The following is a 22907-nucleotide window of genomic DNA, read 5'->3' as shown; positions in this document are numbered from 1 at the left end:
TATTTCAAGATTTTATTTGTGAATTCAGACCTTGTTTTAGCCATATCATAAATCCCTAAAATACTGGTGTGCATATGTGTGTGTGTCTATATAGTTCTACTACTTTCACAGGTATATGCGATGAGAGGAAAGGGTTCAGTAGTTTAACTAGACAGGTATCAGATGAACTAACTAGGCTAGAAGACATTTATTGTAACAAAATCTACTCTTTGTGTTCTGTTATTCTACATACTATTTGATAAGCTCATATGTCCATGATACAAAGTTCATTTGTTTTCTTTGTTTATGGCACTGAAAAAATGCAATTGAGTCATTTTTTCTGGTTAATGATGAATGTATCAGGTGTCTGATTGCATAGGACTACATCTTTTTAAGAGCTTTGAATGAAGGAAGATTTTCTCTAGCTGGGAAGCAATCTGTTTGCTTCACAGTGATTCATACAGCTGTAATAAATATACCAGGAGCCTAAAAGGTCTCATAGAGAAAGGAGGAAGCCTTGCCTTTCTCTACTAGTTTTTCGATTTCAGCAGAGGCTGGGTCATGTATGAGATTGCGATCTCTCTTCTCAGAATGCTCCTGTGCTGAGATTCAGGCTTTCAGATCTCAAACACATGCACACACACACACACACACGATTGGAAACAAAGAGTACGCAGTGATTGAGATGAGCTGCTTACATATTGAGGGGGAGCTGGACCTTCGGTGGTGTTCCCTGATCTCCAGTTATTGCACTTGTCCTGGGACCAGCCACTGTGGATGTTCCAATTGAAGAGGAATCCTGAAAATACATGAAGAAGAACACATGAGGAACAAAACGAAGCCCACCATTTCCTAAAATGCTATGGGGTGAAGGCACAGAGGAGAAAAATCACATCTTTTATCAATTCCCAGACTTTCTAACTTCACGATACTGCATTAAAAAAAGACATCTTTTAGTCTTACATATTCCAAAAATACATTTCTGACACAAGGGATATTAGGTTATTAACAGCATTTCCATATACCTGTCTGAGAAATTTAGTTGTACCTTGTATGCAGATCTTAAAAGTTTTACAGCTCAAAACTATTTGACTGCTTTGTAAAATCAGCTCAACACATATACGTCTGCAATAGTACCTTCTTTGGTAAAGGTAACCTTTTCCCCTTAAAAGCTTGTTTTAAAATTTATACTCTTTTGGTTAATGATTAATGGATCTATGGAGAAGAAGATATTATTTAATTTCCAAAATGCAGTCTCATCTCTGTATGCTGTTTTTATCATCAGGAAAATTTCTGATGATAAAAAGATCTTTTATCATCAGAAATTCTTCTTCTTCTTCTTAAGAAAAAGGTGACAACACAACCCAAACCAGGAGTGCCTCTGAACAGAGAAAGTAGGAGTCCACTCCACTTTTACCACAGCAAATAAATCCCCACTCTCACAGAGAACTGGGCAGATCTTTTCCAGCTATTAATGTTGAAAGGCAATTCTAAATGCAATCGTTCATTTTTCAAAGCTTAATGCTCAGCAAAAGTAAGTAGGGCAAACTCTTTTGACTTGTCTCACCAAAGTCCTCATTCATCTATGTCAAAATTGAATCCTGAGTGGAAACTTCTCCTGAAGTAATGCCAAGGCCTGTAGCGACAGATCTTTGCTGCAAAGACAGGGCAGAGCTGGGCTGATGGGACTTGTAATGGTTTACTTGAGCAAAAAGCTTTTTGGTAAGTCTAATCATGCGCATCTGTACGCAGAATGGCTCCACAAAGGAGGATCGAAAGTTTATGCACAAATTGCAGGTTCAGACAGAGCCTGTTACATACAACAAAGATTCTGAGGAGTTCACAGACCTCTAGCGCAGTTTTTCTGTTTCCAAATGCTAACAGTAAATATTGATTTATTTTGGGAACAGAAACATAGGGACATCTTTTGCACTTCCAAATGACACTGAATTAAACCAAGACACTAAATTAAACCAAGACACACATCGCTACTTAATTAATAGATTTCAAGGTCACCTCATTCCAAAGAAGCCCATAAAATTATTACAGTGCCAGGTCTCGATAGTGCATTGCTAAACTGTATTGCTTTGCTGTATATCAACACAATATTATTAGGAAATCATGCAGCAAAATATGAAGACACTGCTCTGTGATTCCATAGCTTTTGGCAACAAGCAGCAAGCTGTCTCCTCTCCCACCGACATCTATGCTCAATCACGAATTTGTAGTGACAAGTACATCTCCTTTTTTCTCATTATTTCGCCTCATTTTCTGGCTGCTTGCTCAAACAAGGAAGGTTCCAGGCAGCTTTTAGTCCTGTGTGTAAAAGTAAGCATTCTTCCCAGTTTTGTGACTAAGGCTTTATTAATCCTGTCTGTCACGTCAGTGAGATCAGATCATCTTACAGATAAAAAAACAACCCGCCCAAAAATGTAGGGATAGCTGGAGAATGATCCCTCACTTATTATTTTGAGCAGGTTAATGGGGTTAGGGATTGCAGAAGATGCTGGGCAGAGAGATCTGGCAACTGTCTCACCCAAGGGGTAAGTGAGAAATTGGCTGGTTCAAACTTCTTCATTGTGTCTCACCAGTGTATGCCTGCTCTGAGCTAGAGAAATTGCCTCCAAGAAAACAGAAAACAGATTGGTCCCCACCCTTTTCTGGTAGGACAAACCACTTTGTTTTTACCTCATGAAAAAAACAGAGCTGATTGAATAGCCTCAGGGTGCAACTGTAAAGGCAGAGAAGATCACAGCGGTGTAAGACACATGCTGCCCCTTCCTTAGCTCCTACGATCCTCTCGGCACACCTCAGTGAAGGCAGAGTTTGGAGAGCTGCGGCGAACCCAGCCCAGCCGGGAGTGCCCGCTGCAGGCACCCTGGGCTAAGCAGCCTGACTCTGCACAGAGACGAGCTCAAGCCCTGAGAGCAGCGCAGCTGTCTGAGCATCATCTATTTGCCTGGTTGCACAGTGGTGGCCTCTGCGTCTTCTCTATTACTAGAAGCATGAGCCCAAGGACTTTCTACGTGCTATTACGCTTGTACTAACATACAGTCCTAGGGATGAAGACATCATGTAATTGTCCTTCAGTGTTGCTAGATGACAATGTTGCTTGCTTTCTTTGAATAATCCCAATGAAATCTCCATAGTCCTGCATGCTTTGTATCCGTCTGACATTCAGTTTCTTGCCCATGGCCTGTTACTGTAATATTGCCACATCTGGTGCCAGCCTGGACCCTACAAACAGTTTGATTTTGCCACTTTGCACAGCCTAGTGTATGCATCCAAACTCTAAATCGGTGCCTGTTTCCTGATTGTGCTTCAGCTTTTCTTTAGCTGCTCTCCCCTGCAGGCTTTGACACGATGGTGTACTAGCCAGTCTGCCTATGACCCCACTTTTCACCATCAGGTTTTACTCCACAGGACCCACTGGCCTTCCGCTCCACTGAATTCAGCTCCTCTGTTCACATCTTGGCATTTACTTTCTCACAAGTGTTCTCTGCAGCTTCATCCGCCTCTATGCTCCTTGATGAATTCCCTCATGGCTGCCTGATTGCTACTATGCATTTGAATGTTCACCACTTTGCATTTAAACTACAGTCCCTGACACAGTTGGTGAAGGCTTTCTAACCCTCCTCTTTCAAGCTCCTGTTCTCTCTCCTATGTATCACTAATTAACTCATATTATAAGATACAATGTTGCTAGATTATGTCGCAAGATAATATTTGCAATAGGATTTTGAAGAGACTGAATTTTGTGAAAGAATAATATTCTATTTCTTCATACTTTTGATTACCTTTGTTGGAAGTATACCTTTCCATTCTTACAACTTTATGTGGGTCTCCCCAGCTACTGGTAACACTAATAATCCTCCTGGAGAACACAGTAGGCCTTTCTCCATCACAGCTGGTAGCAGGGCTTAGTTTGTTTTCCTTCTTTATTTAGCCCTGGAGCCAGGTTGTACTTTTGCTACTGTGATCTAAGGAACAAGGTATTAAACATGCTCTCCTTTCCTCTTCATCTGTTCAGGGGAAAGGGAATCCGAGATGATGCTCTGATTTTTTTGTTCTCTGCTTTGATACCTTTTGGGAGGTCCGTGTGCCACATCCTTTCTGATGGCATGTTTCTGTGTGATCCATCCTTCTGTGGCACCAGACATGCAAATACAGCCACACACAGGTATTACACAGGGAGAGCCCAAACCCTGCAGCATTTGTGTCTTAATTCTTCTTCCACTTCTGCTATTTGTTGTTGCTAAGCCTTACACAGGAGAGGACATCTCCGGCAGCCAGGTTTTTAAGGAGCACATGGGCACCCATTAAAAACAAGCACCTTGCAGAGTTTTCTCAGGGAGGCATTAAAGAAGTACTTCACTGTCTGATTCCCATGGATTTTACTGCAATCTAAGTAATGAGAGTCACTTCTGAAAATGCCATTTGGTGGCCCTCTGTATCCTTATGAGCCTCTAATGCCTGTAAACATTTGGCCATTGAGTTTCCAGTTGTGACCTGCTGGGTAATCACACTGTAGCACACCTCCTGATTAAGAGGCTGTTTACTCTAATGGTAGTATGCAGTATTCTGAACTAGACACAGCCAACTCTCATCCCATTTACTTAGGCCACTAAACAGCCAAATTCGACTTCTTCGTGCTCCCACTCCAATCTGGCATCTTCCAAGTACCACTTACCACTGCCGGTTTTCAGCTCAACAGCCACAGCTCTTCTCTTCCAAGGGACAACACAGCCACAGCTGCCAGCCCAGCAGGGAAAAGTGGCTGCATGAAGGCACGCTGAAGACCACCTCCGGATACCTCTGCACTAATTCCTATTTCTTTGTGCCTGTTAGTAGCGCAGTAACGTCACCTGTACCGTGGAAGGCTAAATCTTGAGTAAAACTCCCAGACTATACACACAGGCACGGTGATGCTGTGTGAGAGATGTCTTGCTCCCAGCTCACGCTGCGCTGCTTGCTTTTACCACCAGCTGCTCTGTAGTAGCAGGTGATTATGTACCCATGGGCTGGATAATAATATAAAAGGACTTTGTGTCCGTAAACACAACATCCTCCTTATGACCCCTGAAACATAACACCCTGCCAGCTCAATGCCCTATAGAAACTCGTAACTCGTGCCTTGAGTCCACCTTAAAAATTGTCTGTTTCTTTCACCCTGTCTCTATGTTGGTTGTTACAAGCAGACTTCAGGTGAGGGCCAAGAACCAAGAAAGGCTCTGCACAAAGGTATCTTGGGGCTTGGCTAAACTTGATCTAGTTCTGGCGACAGTGTGGTTCTCTGGAGCAAAACGGTGGCGGAGCACAAGGTCTCTGCTCTCAGTTCCCACATGGCATTTCCTGCACCTTTATTGGATGCTTTAGTAAGTCACCAGGCACCGTCCAGGTGTCATGCAAAATGAAGAGAGCTAAAGCTAGCTGGCAAAAACGAACTTTGCAGGTGACTGTCCAGCCTGAGGGTCAGCATTTCCTGGTGAGAATGAACAGTCCGACTTCCTCAGAAGTCATTGCAACACGTCTAAGCTCAGATGGATCTCATTCCTCCTCCAGCTGATATTATTTGTGAGAGAACTCCAGGAGCATCAAAACAAATTGCACTTTAATGTATACGTAATGATATATTTCTATTACAATTTACAGCATATACTCCAGGGTAAATAATACACTGCTGAGATGTTGCTGCCTCTTGTGTCAGCTCTGACATATATTTAAACGCAACCAGTCTGGTAAAATGTTACTGACAAGCCCACAGAGACCAGGAAATTAAAGGTAATAACCACACACCTGGGCTGAAACTTCATCTCAAATTCATTCCCTTTCTCTCTTCCCCTGCACACCTCTATGAAAGCATAAGAATTAGTAGTCTGGACTTCCAGCATAAACTATCTTTTTCTCTCCCTTGTAGATTTACTTTAGATTTTCACCAGTACTTTAAGACCATGTTTGTGGTTTAATTTGAAAAGACACGGTGCCTGTGGGGATTAGTGAAGTGCCTTTCAAAAGCATGGGACTCAGTCTTGGAGGGGAATAGAAGGCATTAGACAGTGATAAAACTAGGAACAGAGTACAATGATTTTGCAGGTTGCAGCAGCCTTCACAGAAAACTAACTGCCGCCGCTATCAGATTAATGTTTTTATCATCTAGTAAATCACCAACCAGAAATCTCTATTTTGACTTCAAAGCAAATCCAGCACTGTCTCACCACAGGGCACTTATCACATTCATTAATTCACAGGAAAATTTCTTTTAATGTCTTGAATGCATATTTACAACTTACTTTAAGTTTCTCTTTAATATTACTTTTAAAACAGAGGAAAACACTCAAACATTCAACTCACAGAGATTGACATACCGTCCTCTGGAAATACCGCAAAAAATAGGCTAATGGTCTTTAAGATTCCTGTGACTCGTTTCTCTAATTCGCTGACTCCATAAAACAACGACTATGGCAATCACTCCAGGCCTTAATGTTCCTAGAAATAATGTATTAGCACTTAATGCATGGGAGTGCCACCAAGTATTGATGAAAAGTGTTACACGCAAGATCAAGTAGCCTCATCAAATGCTAATTACCAAAGTGGGAGCTGAAATGGACTTACCAATTCTAGAGTAAGACTTTTTCTTCCATAATGGTATGTGTATAAAAAACCAGACAAATGTGCACGAACACAGCTGCAGCTGCATAAATAGCTGCATAAATACCCACTTCCTTCCTGCAAAAACTGGAGCTAAATTTATATCGTTTAGTATTTACTGAGGGGTTCTTACAACCTGTAAGTATCTGCGGCTGTGGATGAAGGTGAGGCAGAATATTATGCCAGCCTGTTCTAGCACCATGTTGGCCCTGATTATTTTTTGGCTCATAGAAGGCCAAAAAGTCTAGACTATGTTTTCTGTTAATAGCTCATGGAGCTATGCAGAGAGCTGGAGAAGTCACGTAAATGTATTTCCTGAGCTTCTATTTCCACTATCCTGCAATCTACGGATGGCTGCAAGTTAGAAGAAAAAAAAGAACAAATATTTTTTGTCATCTTCTTCCAAATGTTCATCTGACATTATCATCCATAAAAGCACTGATTATTCTGGTTTGCAGCTTCTCAGTTCCCCCAAATGAGGACTAATTAAGCATCATGTGGATGAGCATCATGAGAATTATATTTTATTCAGCCTTGTTTCTCTCTGAGACTAACCGTTTCAGCACTAAGCACCAGTGTTTAGCTCTCTACCATGAGGTTTTAAATGGTTTTATAGTAAATAGTTTCTTGCAATTCTGGGATCAAAGAACATGAAAAATCAAACGCAGAGAGACAGGGAAGCTTAAAGTGAAAGCTTGACCTCTAAAAGATGTTAATTTAATCCCATGTTGATAATTATCCTTTTGATAACTGCACAAAAAACTCATTGGGATCCTGTGCAATGCCTCCTGTAGGAAGTCCCCCTCCAGGGAGACAGGAGTGGCAAACGAATGAACAAAAAACCAAACAAACAAAAAAGGGAGAATACACACTCTACTGATTTCTGTTCAAATGTCATGCAAGTACACATAGCGTGTGGTGGATGGAAAGGATTTTTTTTGGTATAATATAAATATCAAGAGAGTGCCTTGCTTGCTCTTGAGGCTTCCAAATCTGTAGTTGACTGGCAGGCAGCGTAAAGCCTCAGAATTAGCCCTGTGCAAAAATGATTTCTGTGGCAAAATGTTTTTGGGTTACTATCCTGAGGAGCACCTGGAAAAAAAATATTTTGGTTTTGTTTTACAGGCAACGGGATTTCATGCACAGTTGAATAACCTTTCTAAGGCACAGCCTTCTCTTCCTAGATCCTGTGAAAAACTAGGTTTTGTGGTTCTTGAAAAATCTTTCAAAATGTTTTTGTGATGAGGCAAATTATAGGACAAAGAGAAGACACTGTCTCTAAACTGGTAGTTTCTGAACGGCGACTTTGCTTTGGCCTGGATTCTCGGTAGCTTATGTAATCAGTCAATAGATTGAGCCAGCTCATGTTTCTCGTTTGCAACAGTTTTGACGAATAGTGTAATATATCCCAACATGCACAAAGTATATTCAAAGACCTATTGGTAGCCTAAAAAAATGCAGCTTACATGCCTGCCCGAAACTATCTGCTTAAAAAAACTTAACTCCTTCCCACCTACAAAACCCCCAACAAGAGTTCTTTATAAAGTTATTTAAAATACAGATGCAACGAATAGGCAATGTTTGGAACCAGTTCTAAATAACTGAGAGTAGAACTGGGAATGTATAATGACAACAGAGTAGTTTAGGTTAGACTTCAGCACAGCCTCTTATGCTATTTTTGTGAAATATTTTGATCTAAATGACAGAAACATAGGTTGGACTAATAGTACTTCTCTTTTGCCATTTTGACCTGCGCAGCCTCCTGAGATATCTGCCCTCGGTTTCAGCTGTCTCACTCTCATTAACGGGTGTCCACCCAGTTGTCGTTCACAGCCAGCAGCAGAGCAGGTTGGATAGAATTTGGATTCCAGGCCAATGCTGAAAAATACCTAAATTTCCCATCTTTTCTCAGAGCCTGTTGTGCACTTGAAAATTCAAGGTTCATTTTTAGTCTCTGGATTTTATGTATAATCTGTATGCTTCTCATGGTCAGTACATTTAGGTTATCAGCCAAAGCTCAACCAGAGTTCTGCTATTACATTTTCTCAGCTAAAATTCAGCACTTCTAAATAACTGATAAGGAGTCACACTTCCAAACGACTTATATAGTGAGACACTTCAAGGAACATTTTTCATTTCAAATACTGTCACTGTTTGGGACTGGGAGCGTGGAAGACATTGTTCTCAGCTTTTCTGGAACATGTGGCCTCTGGTTAGGAGCCTGTACTAACACTCGCAGATACAAATGGACTTCTCATGCATGGTGATGAGTTGTTCAAAACGCACATAGAAGTTCCTTCTGCGAGGAGGATCCTTTCTTCTTCACTCAGCTGTTATCCTGGTGTGCACAAAGCCACACTTCATTATTCATGAGATGCATCTTCTGTCAAAAACCATGGGATTTGGAGCAGTACTGACCTGTGACCTCTCCAAATAACAGGGAAGAATAATTCATAAGGGGTGAAAATGGAAGCAAGACAAGCCATCTGAGGCCTAGGCACGATTACTGTCCAGGGGGACCTTCCCTGCTCCCCAGGGAGTCTCAGTTACGAACTGCTTCTCTGCACCCGTAACCTAATTCAGCTGCAGCTCCATCAGGCCTGCAGCACTACTTACATCTTCAATAAAAATCCATTTTGCCAGCATGATAGGACATTCTACATGATGGACAGACACTATTACCTTTTAGATGGAGGTCTTACTTTTAATGAGTGATACGCAGCATGCAACAAAAAGCATACAAGAATTAAATTTGGCTGCAAGTGAAATGAAGATCTCAGCATCGCGTCTTTGAAAATAAATGCTTTGTATCCTAGCTATTGTGGTCTTCCAGTCCACTATTTTATTCAACTGAGGTGTCTTTAAGTTGATTCTTCTACCTTTGAGCATTCCTAGGTTTGCGGTCAATGAAGATATTTTTTAGATCATCACTCATTTTAAAATGCATCTTGGCTTTTGGAAAACAATTGAGTTGGTTCTGCTTAAAGAACAATGAACATATTATGGAAGGCCTGTAGTCTTCAATTATTAAATTAATGATATGCAGAAGTGCTTTCAAAACATGTGATTTCATGTGGTCTGCATGTCAGTGCTCAAGATGCATAAATCTGTGCCCTCCTGGAGAAGCAGGAGGCTTATATCTGTCTAACTACTCATAAAACCAAAAAACATGTCAGCTCAGCATGAAAGTCTGCTTTCAATTCCCCAAAATTGACAAAAGCCACAGGAATACAGTACCATGCATGAAATCACTTCTAAGGAGAGGAATATATTCCACATTTACAGAAACATCTAAAATTTGCACCTAAATCTTAAGTTCCTCCAGTAAGAAGTCCTCGATGTCTCTGCTTCTTCTCATGTCAGCAGAGACAAAGCAGGTGCCTCAGATGTAGGCGTCTCAGGTCTACAAGGAAAAATGGATGCTTGTTTTAAGAACTGTTTCGCTGGGCACCACCCGGTTGCCTGAGGTGGGGAACTGGATGCCATTCAAGAACTCCTGTAATTGAATTCTGCTTGTTCAAAGGACAGGCTATAGGAAAACTGTGTCGAGCTTTTTAAAAACGTGGAACCCCCCGCACAAGCTAAATTCCAATCCTGATATGTACCAGACAAGCTCATACCTACTATACTGCAGAAAACCCTTTGTTTATTTTTATTACAAGATCTGTTAAATAAACAACGATAAAGTGCCTGGAAATTTCAAGGATGTGATATAAAGACACAATAAACCAAATTTAGATTCTAATGCTGAAAGGAAAGGCATAAGTTTGCTAGACAGTCAGCACTGAAACTGGAAATTTGTTGTTTCCTCTATAAGATATATGCTTTGGCTATGTTTGCTGCTGCAAACTAGCAGGAGCCTGAGGTAGTTACAGAGAGAACCACTCAAGGGCTGCGATGATGACTTGCAGGGCAGAGAGGTTCCTCTTCGAGCAAGGAAAAAAAAGGCGAGACATCTTCATGCAGCAGAGCTCACCAGTAGCTTCGGCAGCTACATACACGGCTTTCCTATCAACCTGCCCATGCTCTCCGCAACGCCCCCGAGCACTTCTGAAGCAGCAGTAGAGGCAGTTTGCAGATTGTGAAAATGTCAAACCTCCAACAAAACGTACAGGACATTTACCCTAAAAACGCCAAACACATTTTAGAACAAAACGATCCAAGGACAAGATTCTCACTGTCCTAAACACCTTGATGTAAGAGCTGAGGGGCCTGTTGCTCATGCTACTTTGGCTGGAGTTCAGCCACATGAAAAAAAGAAAAATGCTGAAATGATTTTCTGACTGAGGCTGCAGCATCATTAATTGTTTCAGAGCCATGTCAGGTCTTAGCAGATGGCAGAGAGGAACTGAATTTCTGACATTTTAAATTAAAATTTAACCCCTATTATTATGGGATTAATAGTTATATAAATAGAGCTGCATAATTTTAAAGTGTATTTGGTAAGAGGCAAATTCTGGACTCTTTGTAGAGCTAACTAAGAAGGCCAAAAGCAGGTGAATTCATGTTGGCAGCTCTTGTGATTTTATTGTTAGTCTTACAACGTGAGACATTTTTCTGAAGGCTGCCTCTACAGTCAAGAGAATATAGAGAGAACTTCAGCCTCATTTTTTTTTCCATCAGAGCCACGTTCCTAGCAAAGCTTGCAAAGGAAAATGTTTAAATCCCTCAAACTAGAAAGCAAATAGTAAGGCTCCCAAAAGCAGAGATATGTATTCATACATGTAAATGCTACACTTGGGATGACTGGGTGCTTGGGGCTGCAATAACACTTTCTGACAGAGGGAAATCTCTTTTCACTAAGGTTGATCTGAACCACCAAGACTCTTTTTTCCCTTCCATGGATTTTGGCCCAGATGGTTTTGGCCAGCAGTGATGGAGGCATCTGCTTAGCTGCCTTGTCTGCAAACTGGCTCTATGCCCTGATGCAGAAGAACCACTCCCCAAATCTATTCCCACCATGGGCACACTGGAGTGGCTTCATTATACCCCAGCCCTAGCTGTGCTTCTGACCATGACACCAATTACATGTCCTCCCATCTGCTGCAAAGGACCCAACCAACTTTCCTGCAGGCTGGATTTCAATAACCATAACTTGTTACAGGGAACACGGGGCCCTTCTTGTCCTTCTACTACTTGTGCCCAAATGCCACAATGGTCTGTGAAATGAGTGGGGTTTTGAATATCAGTTGTTCTGTTAAAAGGGGGGAGAATAGTCAAGGCACTTTCTGCTTCCAGTTTAATTTTTGTGGTTTACTAGCTTAGAATGTGTCTCCACGACTCTAGCAAAGGGTGTGCATGGTGTTTCCCTTAACTAGCACAAGAACAGAAAAGTCACAGTCTGTCACATCTCTGTAAAGTCCAAATATGTCACTTTGAGTGCCAAAAACCTGGGTGTCATTTACTTGACAAGCTTGAGACCCTCACTCATGTCTAGTGCTTGTGTTCCTTCCCAGATGTCCCAGTACATCTTGGCACACGTGCTGCTTTGTGCGGGGGCTGTATCCTCACCTTCACCCTCCTGCTGAGGGCTGAAAGGAGGGGGGAGACCTTACGGCACAGACAACCTGCTTGAAAAAGCCACATGGAAGAAAATGAACTAAATTACAGTTGGACCAAGCTGCCTCTCCGGCTTCCACATGTGGATGGGCAACAGAAGGGGGTGAGCAGCTGAGGCAGGAGCAGAGGGTGCTGGTGTGCTGTGGCAGAGTCCCCTCAGCACACCGTTTTGGCTAGCCCTGTGGCACACATCGGCGTGCACGCAGGCACCCTGCCTTCCCCAGTGTCCTTGCAAACCTGCGCTGCAGGGACCTGGGGGCTCATGTCATGGGTGGCAGCACGGCACAGCCATCAAGAGTGACCCCACTCCCACAGGGGAGACCCACCACTGCTGCAAATGGGCATAAACAGGCTTTCCTGCCCAAGGCAGTCCCTGCAGTTTGCTGCTTGTCTCCCTTTCTGCACTGCCCTCTCCCAGCCCCCTACACACACACCAGCACAAGCCGTGGCTTTAACATGGGTCGCTTCCCGCTCCCGCTTCCTGCTCCGGGCCACCACAAGGGTGGCAAGAGATCCACTTTTGTCCCTGTATGGGGACATGGGTGAGAGGGGCAGGAAGGCATGGCTGGGGAGAGGAAAAAGGGCAAGGGCAGCTTTTTTCAGCAGAGAAATGATGGGTGGGAAGACCCTGCCATACTTAGGTTATCTCAGTGCTAGCAAGCAGCACAGACTATGAGGGAACCTGTGGTTGCTAATCCGTACACCAAGTGTGTAGATAACTGAGCAGGGAGGCCGAGGCAGAAGAGGTTTGAGACTATTATTATTCTCTATTCTCTTCTATGCCTTCAAACTCCAAATTACCACTTGGATTCCCTTATCCACAGAAACAGTGGGCATTTTCAAGGGGTTTCAGTGCATCCCTGGCAAGTTTGGCTCCTGTTTCTGCCAGGCCCCCAGAAGCAGCTTCTCAGAAATTCCTTCTGGGACCTGTGGAGATGTCCAAGAGACTGCACATCTGCCCACTCCTTTGAGAGGGGAAAGGATGGGGGGCTGCACCCTCAGCACATCTGAATGTTTAAAACTTCCTTGGGTGTTTCTGAACAGCAGCTACTTGCTGGGTACAACACTTGTCAAAGTACGGCGCATCTGCTTAGCCTCTAGTGATCTGCAGGGAAATAATTACTCAAAAAGTCTTTTTGATCCCTGAAGTACGAATTTCATACCGACACTGTCACCCTGCAGGGTAACAGACACATTCAGGGTGACAGGATCACTCAAAATTATTCCTTTCTACAACAGAAAGTGATGCAACACAAGCAGCCTTACCTCAAACAAATTGTAGGATTATTATTTTTTTAAATGTGTTGCATTATTGTGAATCAAATTTGGCATTATCCTCTGGCTCGTCAAGCACCTCCACTGATTAAGGCAAGGATGGGAAGAGATGCCAAGTCCCATCACATTGAGACGACCATTTTGAAAGAAGTGAGGTGATGGTGAGCCATCCACCACGGGTGCACAAAGTCCACCTCCACCCCACCTTACCTGGGCCGGGGCGCTGGAGGAGAGGTGGCTGAGGTCCCCAATCCTGGCGGCCGCCCGTGGGTCGCTGGAGCTGATGAGGACAGGGGCACTGATCTCCATAGAGTGCCGGTTGCTGGCAGCCTGGGAGGACTTGTGCGTCATGCTGAGGGCGGTGAAGGAGTGGCGCTTCTTGGCGTTCTTCTTGCCCTCCGCCTGCCGCTGGGCCGCCCCGGCCGCCCCAGCACCAGCCAGCGTGGAGCACGGGGCCAGACCCGCCGCCGCCGCTGCTGCCACTGCCACTGTCTCCGTCGGCAGCGGCACGTCGCAGCCGGAGGCGGCAGCCGAGCACGTCTTGTCCATCTCAATGAGCTGCTTGGCAGATTCATTCAGCTGTGTGTGGAGGAAAAGGGAAAGATAAAAAAAGATTAAAAAAGGAAAAGAAGGGGGGACATTAACAGCCTGTCACAGCTTGCTGATGACACCTCTGGATCTGTCTGGGCCTTCCTCCTTGAATCATAGAATGGTTTGGTTTGGAAGGGACCTTAAAGATCATCTAGTTCCAACCCCCCTGCCATGGACAGGGACACTTTCCACTAGACCAGGTTGCTCAAAGCCTCATCTAACCTGGCCTTGAACACTTCCAGGGATGGGGCATCCACAACTTCTCTGGGCAACCTGTTCCAGTGCCTCACCACTCTTGAAGTGCCATGAAACCTTCCTGGTGGCTGAGCTCAGCCCCAGGGTCCCCAGCCAGGGGATCATGCTGAGGTCCGGAATGTGGGGGCTGCCGCCTGGGGCAGAGTGGGGCTCTGGGGTGCCGTGCACACCTGCACACCCACAGCGCTTGCGGCAGAGATCTGCCCTGGCGAAGGGGGTGCTTGGGACAGGTCCCAAAACTAGCCTGGTTTCATCATCTGTCCACCATCTATCAGTTGGCCAGGTAGGTCCCTGGGAGGCACATTAGCACATTTTGTTTCCCAAAACCTGCCCCGAGCCAAGCGTTACTGTCCAGCTCCAGGGTGATGCCCAATTTAAGTTTCTGCAGGTGGGTGAGTTATTTCCATCCACTTAATGCCGGGAAAATCAAAAGAGAGGCAGAATAAGCATCCAGGAGAGTTAGGCTAGAACCAGGCACCACAAATAGGTGCACATCAAGCTACAACATTTAAAAAATGGTGTTCCTGAAAATAGCCTGTCAGAGGCTGCAGAGGCAGAGTCGGGAGAAGGAGGTAGGAGCCTCTCCATCAATGCCTCACTATTCCCAGGTTCATCATAGGCCTATGCTTGATATTTGCCACCCAGGGTTTCGATCCAGGGGTATAGCTTCCAAATCCTTCTGATTTCAACTCCCTGCCTCCTACCTGACACAGGTTATCCAAATGCAGACACAAACTGAAGGCATTTTTTCCAGCTGCATCACTTCAACCGAGGAGGAACATGACTTGCTCAGGGTCCAGCTTGAAAAATTGGTCTCATCAGTCCTTCTCAAGGGTTTAAAACCTGGCCTACAGCCCACAGAGACAACAGAGCACCACGATGTCCAGGCTAGTTTTCAGGCCACTGTTCCTCATCCAATCCATACTCACAGACAACCTCATGCCTATAAACGCCAAAGGCAAGCTGAGTGGGACCACCCTGTCGCTGAAGCCTCTTACCTCCTAGCCACTGTAACTCACACAGAAAGTTACGCCTTACACAGCTGGAGAGTTTTTAGTCACGTAGGGGTGCTGCAGTCACTGATGACACAAGAAGCACGCTCTGTAGTCAGCAGCGCTTTCTGTACAGCACTCATTGCCAATAGATCCGCCCCCGAGGGGTGCTAACAGCTGAGGGAAAGTGCCACATTTTGCCAACAGACCTTTATATTAAACTAGGATGCACTGCAATATGTTTGCATTTAATGAACAAAAACAACATATGAAAAAGGGAGCCACGGCTAACGCATACGTGCTTTTGCATACACTGCTATTCTGAGACCCACATAAACCAGAGGTGCATGTAATACTATTCTGGACCAAAACCAGGCTATTTTTGTTCCTATAACTACCGTATGAATTACAGCAGCATCCAAGGAACTCAGTCAAGGACAACGTCTTCTCAGGCTCTAAATAAAAAAAAAGAATAGTTGCTGCTCCGAGCCAAGCCAATTTAGAAACCTAATGCAAGTGAAAATAAAAGGGAAAAGGAGAGGGATGGGAAAGATAACAATAGAAGTGTGCAGTTAAACAAATGTGTAATTGAGTAGCTTTTATGACTCCCAACCACAGTCACCATGCTGTAAATATAAATAAGAAATGGATACTGCCAGCCTTATGCCAGTCCTCCTAAGTTCGAAAGCGCTTCTGAGCACTTCCACGAGGGCTCATTCTGAGTAACAGGCAATAAACCCACTAACACCTAGAAAGTAAACATCAACTTGCAGCATCCTTCATTCTGTGACAGCTTCCACCAAGTCAACCAAGAGCCTCCAATTAATGATGCTCCACTAGTGTCAGAGCCGCTGGGAGTCCTGCAACCATTCAATTAGCAGGCCATTTTCCCAGCTGCACTCTCCAACTTGAGACCACGCTTACAGCCAGTATAGTGCACCGCACCTGCCAATTTTTGCCAATAACAGCTGATCCCATTTCAGATGCTTCAAGAATGTCCATTATTTCCCACTTCATCATGCTCTAAATTGGTACAACCTAATATTTGCCAGCAGGCTCCAAGTTGCAAGGAAACCAGATGGTTCCCCTCCCTTAAGTAGGTGTTACAGCTCCGCTTACCCAATCGACGTCAGGAGATAGTCTAGCTGAATTATTCGAAATATTAAGGAGAAAAGGAGAAAGACATCAAATCTGCACAATTCTTTTCTACAACAGAGGGCAAGGAAATACTTTGCTAGTCAACAGCAAGCAGGAAAAGAATATATTTTAACTCTTTGACATAAGAAAATATAGAGTTAAAGAAAAAAGAATTTAGAACTTCCTGATTTTACAACAATGCTCCATATGGACAATGAAGTGCTCCAGCTCTTAATATCAAAACTTTGATTCTTCTTGTAAAAGTTAGATTATAAATCCCTCTGGTTGGAAGCTGTTCTTTTTAAAACAACAAAATCCATTACTTTTTTTTCAAAGCAAATCTAGTTAAAAAGGTCAATAAGAGAGCTAGCATCTAAACATGGAGTGATAAAAAATAGCCCTATATTGATATAAACTAAGTCATTCTTGATATCAGTAGAAGATTAAAGGCAAAAAGAAAACCCCTTCCCAAAACACTCAAGCTAATGAACTTTTGGGAATGTCAGAGTCTTCCTGAAATAATGGGAAAAAATTATTTTGGTCTGCCAAGATAAAAAATGCTTTATAGCTTTACCACTTTATTTTTGTAGAGGACTGCTTTTAAACAGCTTTGCCCAAGGATGCTGGAAAGTACTTCCCAAACAGGCTATGAATACCAGAGAAAAGGTTCTGCATACTACTTTGTAAAAGTAAAGGGTGCTGCCTCTTCAGAAGAACTTTTAGAGAGCCGTTTTAACACATAAACATGTTTGCAAATTTCTGATTTTAAACCCTCAGTATGTAAACACGCGTTGCTTTCTGGTGTCTGTCTTCTGATCTTCAGGCAGATCTGCTTCCAGAGGAGAAGCCTCATGGAAAGTTCTGACCCACAGTCAGTCTCAGGAATTTGACATTTCTGGAAGGCTGTAGCTCTTACGACAACCCCTTAAACCAGAACTCAGCTTTCTCACTCAATTTCAATCCCTCTCTCTAGAAAGAACCTACATTTGAAATTCTGGTCCTGCTAATGCCAAATCGTAAAATGCCCTTGAGATTGCAGCCAGACAGATTTTACTACCAATCCGTTCTGTAACACTGGAATGTCCTAGAAAACTTGATATATAATTTAGAGAGATAAGGCTTGGATTTGAAGGTCAAATCACTCAAACATTCCCAGCAGCACTGAAATCCTGGTTCTGGGAATGCAAAACCTTGTGAGGGCCAGCCTTGTAATAGCTGAGGGACACTGCCATGCAAGAGATAGGATGAAACTACAGTAAAACTGTTCACAGGGTCTCAGCGATGATTGACTGAGGGTGGTGCATGCTGAGATGAGGATGCACCAGCCTCAGTTCATAGAGCTATCGTGTCTGTTTCTCAGGAAGGCGTTCCCCAGCTGTGAGGAACTGTACTGGAGACAGCTCCAGCTTGTCTGGTTTTGAGAGTGAAGGAGGGTGCGTGCAGAATATCTCTGTGCACAGAGCCTTGTTCACCTCCAAACAACCTTTTCCCACAAAGGGAGCAGTAATCAAGCTCCGTTCATTAAAAATTTGCTGACCTTGATCAGGGAGCCACGCTGCTCTCCCTGCCACAATGCAAGCTGTCAGGACTTTGGCCTCCAGCCAGACAGCCCATGCAATATGAACTAAGGGAGAGGTTTTTTTTCCTTCTTCTGGCTTTTAGATATGACTATTTTAGATATTCTATTTGAGACTTTACCATATGGGCAACGAAGGTACAAACATTAAGCTACCTCACACAGGACTTCTCCCCTGCCAAAAAATATTTTTTTATTAGTCTCTAGATAAACCTCATGTTTCTGCAGAATGCATTATGGCGACTTTCTCCCTCTGTCTCTGTTGTGCATCCTTGCACACGCTTCCATATATACATGCACCTCCGTTCACCCCAGTTTCTGACACATGTAGGTTTAAGAGAGACTACCTGTAAACAATTTCAATATATTTCTCTGTTAGGATGAGGGGATACAGGAGAGAAACTCTCATCTGCACCGACTATGCCCACATGGGACTAAAGATGCCCTTTATATCCCGATGTGATTTAATGAATTATAGTTTCCATGGGCAGTGTTATGCACCTTACTTAGATAACCCAGCTGGGACGAAGAGCAAGGAAAAAACTACTTCTTGTCCAGTGAGGGTCATAATTAATTCTAGTTTTAGATCAGATAACAAATTATTACTTATTATTATAGAACAAGATAGAAGCATGGCAAATTTAGGTCAGATTTAAATAATTAACCATTACTGCTTCTCCCCTGACAAATTTGCCAGTGTGTTTACTAATCCACGGTAGCGGCAAAACTGTTCTAGCCCTGTTTAGACCTCCAAGGGACATCTTGATACAGTGGTCACCACAGTGGCTCCTGAGTTGTTGCAGTTCACTGACAGTGCTGTCTTCTGTAAGGCAGAGGACACTAAATCTTATTCCTCTATTGAATGCTCTCAGCTTTCTAGTCATTTAGGTCTGGGTAATGGATTAATTTCTGACAGATATTTGACCTACCAAAGAGAGGACCTCGCTCTGTTTCTGGTTTAACAACATACTTCAGCACATACTTGATACTATACTCAGACCAAAGCGTTGCTAATGGGACTAAAATGCCATTCTTTTCTGAATAAGGAAGGATTGCTTAAATCCTCTGTGTTACACACGTACTTAAGTATTTTGTTAAACTGGAGCCAATTTGAACCAGAAAGTACAGTTTATTAAGATTTTCAGAAAAACAGTGCTTCATTTGCTACATAAGCTTTTTTTCCTGTCTTTATGGAAAGTATTAGCTAAAGGATGGTGCTGTTCAAATACAGGTATAAGATCAGAAATATGTTACTTTGGGCCCCTTTTAAAAGTGAAAAGTTACAAAACCCCACAAATCAATGCATGCATAATGAAAAAACAAATTGGTACGAAAAAATATCATGCTTCAGGTTTTGGAAAGGAACCAGTGAGCAGAGTAGAAAGGAAAATTAAGACTAACAAAACTTCTTCACAATGTCCCCCTGAAAGACTGAAAATATTTTCACCTAGGGACTGCTAATTTTTATACTTTACAGTTCATAAATATTGAGAAGATCATGCACATCCCTACTTTATGCCTTGCAAAAACTTTGGCAACTTGGAGTTTCATAGCTGATTTTGTGATTAAAATAAACAGTCCAAATTTATTACTGTGTTTTCATTTCAGAGTAGTTACTTTCAGGAAATATTAAGTTCTTATGCCCTCATTAAATTAGCTTTGCTAGGATTATAATTTATGTTCTGAAGCACAGTGAGGTTATTAAGTATGTAAGGGCATAACTATACAAGAGCCTCCTGTCTCTGCTAGGTCCCTGAGAGGACTGCATCTGTGAAAGCATTTCATTCCCAAAAAGCAGCGTCTCAGAGAGCTAAAGCAGGTTTTCTTTATTGCTATCCCTACTGGCAAATGCAGGACACAACCTTTCTTCTACTGTAGCTAAGTAGCAAAACCACCCTTTGACTCAAATGAGAGTTAGGAGAAAGCACATAACGCTTTACCTAATACTTTAAATGTTCATTGGGTAAGTTAGTACAGTGGATGCACAGGAGTTCCAAGATGGGATATACTAATGGGCTATTAGCAGGCAAAGTTGTACCAAAGGGTCTTCAACCAAGTCATATTGAATGCATCTATAATTTTCATCTTTTATATATTTTGTAAATTCAGATTTAAAAATGTGTAGAGAAAGCCTCCCAAGTTCTCCCTAGACAGTTTAAGTTCATTGGACAGAGGCTACAAAATCCTATCTCAATCATTCATTTAGGCACCATCTTCTAATGAAGGACCATTAGTAAGGCTCAGTTTAAGAGAAAAAAATTATGGCTAAAACAAAGCATTACTTAACATTTTCATGTTAATTTCTAACAATCCACTACTGTCTTTTCTAATTTATTGCCAGGGAGGGACAAGCAAATGTGGAACAGATTTTCTGCAAGTGGTTTATCCATCATAGAAGATAGATTTCTGAAACCCCAACTGTGATTGAGAGCAGAGTTATTCCATGTACTCAGAAAATACAAGAAGCGCAGTACATGTGCTTGCTTGAACATATTCACATGGAGCAATAGCTGCAGAAATACTTTGCTAGGACACATCTCAAACTTCAAGTGTCCTGTTCCTCCAGTCACAGGCTGAGGTATACATCTCATTCTCTTTTCCAAAAGGCTGTTAAATATGTTAGCATGTTCTCAAGGAAGGAAGTCTCTAAACCCATATAGCAGACAGCCTTCCTAATAAGGGTCCTACCTGTACACAATTATGCATAATCTGGAAAAAGTAAGTCAATCATTTTTGTCTACAACATGGTTCCCTGAAAGGCAGCGGTACTTAGCAATCTATTTGCCTGTCTTACAAGATCTTTCTCATTTAGCAGCAATGTCACATCTAAGGCACTGAGAGGTTGAAGGAATGTAGCATATTAGAACAGCATGTGCTTGGACGAGCGTGTCATCATGATCTTGCAGAATGAAAATAAATGATGCGTGCAGCAGAAGTAAACACTAAGCCTTGGGTGGTGAGCTGGGAATTTTTTCTTCTTTCCCTTTTTTCCAAACAGTTTTAAGATGGAAAATGGTTCACAGTGATGGAGAACAAACACACGGCTTGGTGAATCCCAGAAAAATGTGTAGTCTGCTGCAAAGTCTGTTCAGGAGCAAAGTGCAGTGAGTAACCTTATGGAAACTAATGTCCAAATTGCTGAGAAGAAAGAAAAGAAAACTAAATGAAATGGCATTAAAAATATATTAACTCACCAAAAAGAAGTATGCTTTCTGCATCCCTCTCCTCTTCCTGAAACAATTCTATCTAGCCTCTAGCTCCAAGTATGAGGACTGTCTTACTCTGATCTGTCATCTCTGAATTTCAGATCTGCTGTGCGTCTTCAATGTGCCTGAGGATTTCCTTCTCTTTTCTTCCTATCTGTTCTCCATGGACACCTTTTTTCATAATGAGATGCTCATGACTGCACTGAAGCTCCTTTGAAAGCAAGAAATGTAACCAAATACAGCTTTACTCAACATCAGAAAGAGTGGGAGAATCCAGCCTATTTTTACTTATAAATTATTCAGAAAGCTAAATAAAAAATGCAATCATGAATTCATGGGCTTGATCCTAATTCCTCTGAAGTCAGTGGCAAAACTCCAGCTGCTTTCAACAGTGGAAGGACTGGTGCCCATCTGGCACCAATTTCAGTACCAGAAGAGTCCCTGTTGGAGCCTGTGAGGAGTTCACCGAAAACTGTTTTTTCATCAAAAAATGATACTCATCAGAACTGAAGCACTTCCCAGGAACATGCTGCTTTTGACAAGACGTCCATCAAGAAACTGTTTCTCACATAATGTTTCTCAGCTGAGAAACATGGAAATGACCTAGGCTGCAGTGGTTTGAGAGTTCACCCAGTCGTCTGGGCTCCTGGCTCAAAGTCTCTGCATTGAGGAACAGCCAAGGGAGACTCAAAACAACACTGCCCCCTTCCTAGCAGAAAGCCACCAGCTTTCTGTCTATGCTGAGTCTCTCTCACTCTTGTTCTTGTTAAACAGAAAACATTTGTGACTCTCTCTCTGAGTTCCAGTGCCCACCTGCACAATGACAGAAGATGCTGGTGCTGGCAGCAATGGTTTGAATAGCCTTATGCCAGGCAGCAGCCTGGACAGGAGACCAAGATGGACTCAGGAGGCTTCCAGAAGCAATTCAGATGTAGTTCTCATGCCTCACTGATGCCTGGTGACTGTATAAGCCTTCTACTGTTGCTGTCAGTTACTGCAAGGAAGGGAAGCCCTCTGAAGCAGCTTTGTGCCAAAATTTAGAAACCCTTTCACTTGCAGAAACTTCCACTTTGAGTCAGCTGTACCTCAAAACTTCAGCAGGGGCTAGGAAAGATACTGCAGTTCTTGGAGCAGAGCTGGGTGGGTTGCAAGTGATCTTTAAGCAATACCCACAGAGCCTATGTGTCTTAAAAAGAACCAAGCCTCATTTTTTCAGAGTTTTCTGGCAACTTTCTACCTCCTTCCTTAATGTTCCACAAGGCTCCTGGTGCTACTGTTTACTTGGGTGATCAGCAATACCCACAAAATTTGGAACTAACTGAAAACATACAAGTCAAATACTACCAGCTACGGCAGAGGATCTCTTCAGAGTCAATGCACACATCAAGCCTGGAAGTCTGAAAGCAAATGACTTCCAAACTACGGTATGTGACCCCAAGTAATTATAAATGGGATTGTGAACCAGGCAATATCATGCTCGTTTTGTTGTGAAGATCCTTGTCTTCTTGATAGCTGCACTGTGCACACATGCTACCAGACACGACATCATGCCCTTTTGCTCATTCTCTGAGATTTGTTCCTGGAAATATTGTTCTTGAAAATACTGTTTTTGTAATGTTCAGGGTTGTGTGAAGAAAGCAACAATGCCATGTCTTTTTTTTAAGGAGAACACTTGCTTCCAACTTAATG

The 22907-nt window shown here is 42.9% G+C and overlaps 1 protein-coding gene across 2 annotated transcripts in view; it reads right to left on the bottom strand.

Annotated features, from left to right (window-relative positions):
• Positions 1-22907, bottom strand: part of SH3RF3 (SH3 domain containing ring finger 3) — a 255155-nt gene that overhangs the window by 44714 nt on the left and 187534 nt on the right. For both annotated transcript variants that reach the window (XM_086610626.1, XM_086610618.1), the window contains 2 exons: positions 13672-14040; positions 678-778 (listed from right to left, as the gene is read on the bottom strand). In XM_086610626.1, coding sequence (XP_086466752.1) covers positions 678-778; positions 13672-14040 — 470 coding nt within the window. The remainder of the gene's footprint in view (positions 1-677; positions 779-13671; positions 14041-22907) is intronic.

Source organism: Tauraco erythrolophus, chromosome 1 (assembly GCF_009769465.1).
Source record: "Tauraco erythrolophus isolate bTauEry1 chromosome 1, bTauEry1.pri, whole genome shotgun sequence".
Classification (NCBI taxonomy): Eukaryota; Metazoa; Chordata; class Aves; order Musophagiformes; family Musophagidae; genus Tauraco; species Tauraco erythrolophus.
The sequence above is the reverse complement of the archived record's forward strand: the minus strand, read 5'-3'. Positions and strand labels throughout refer to the sequence as shown.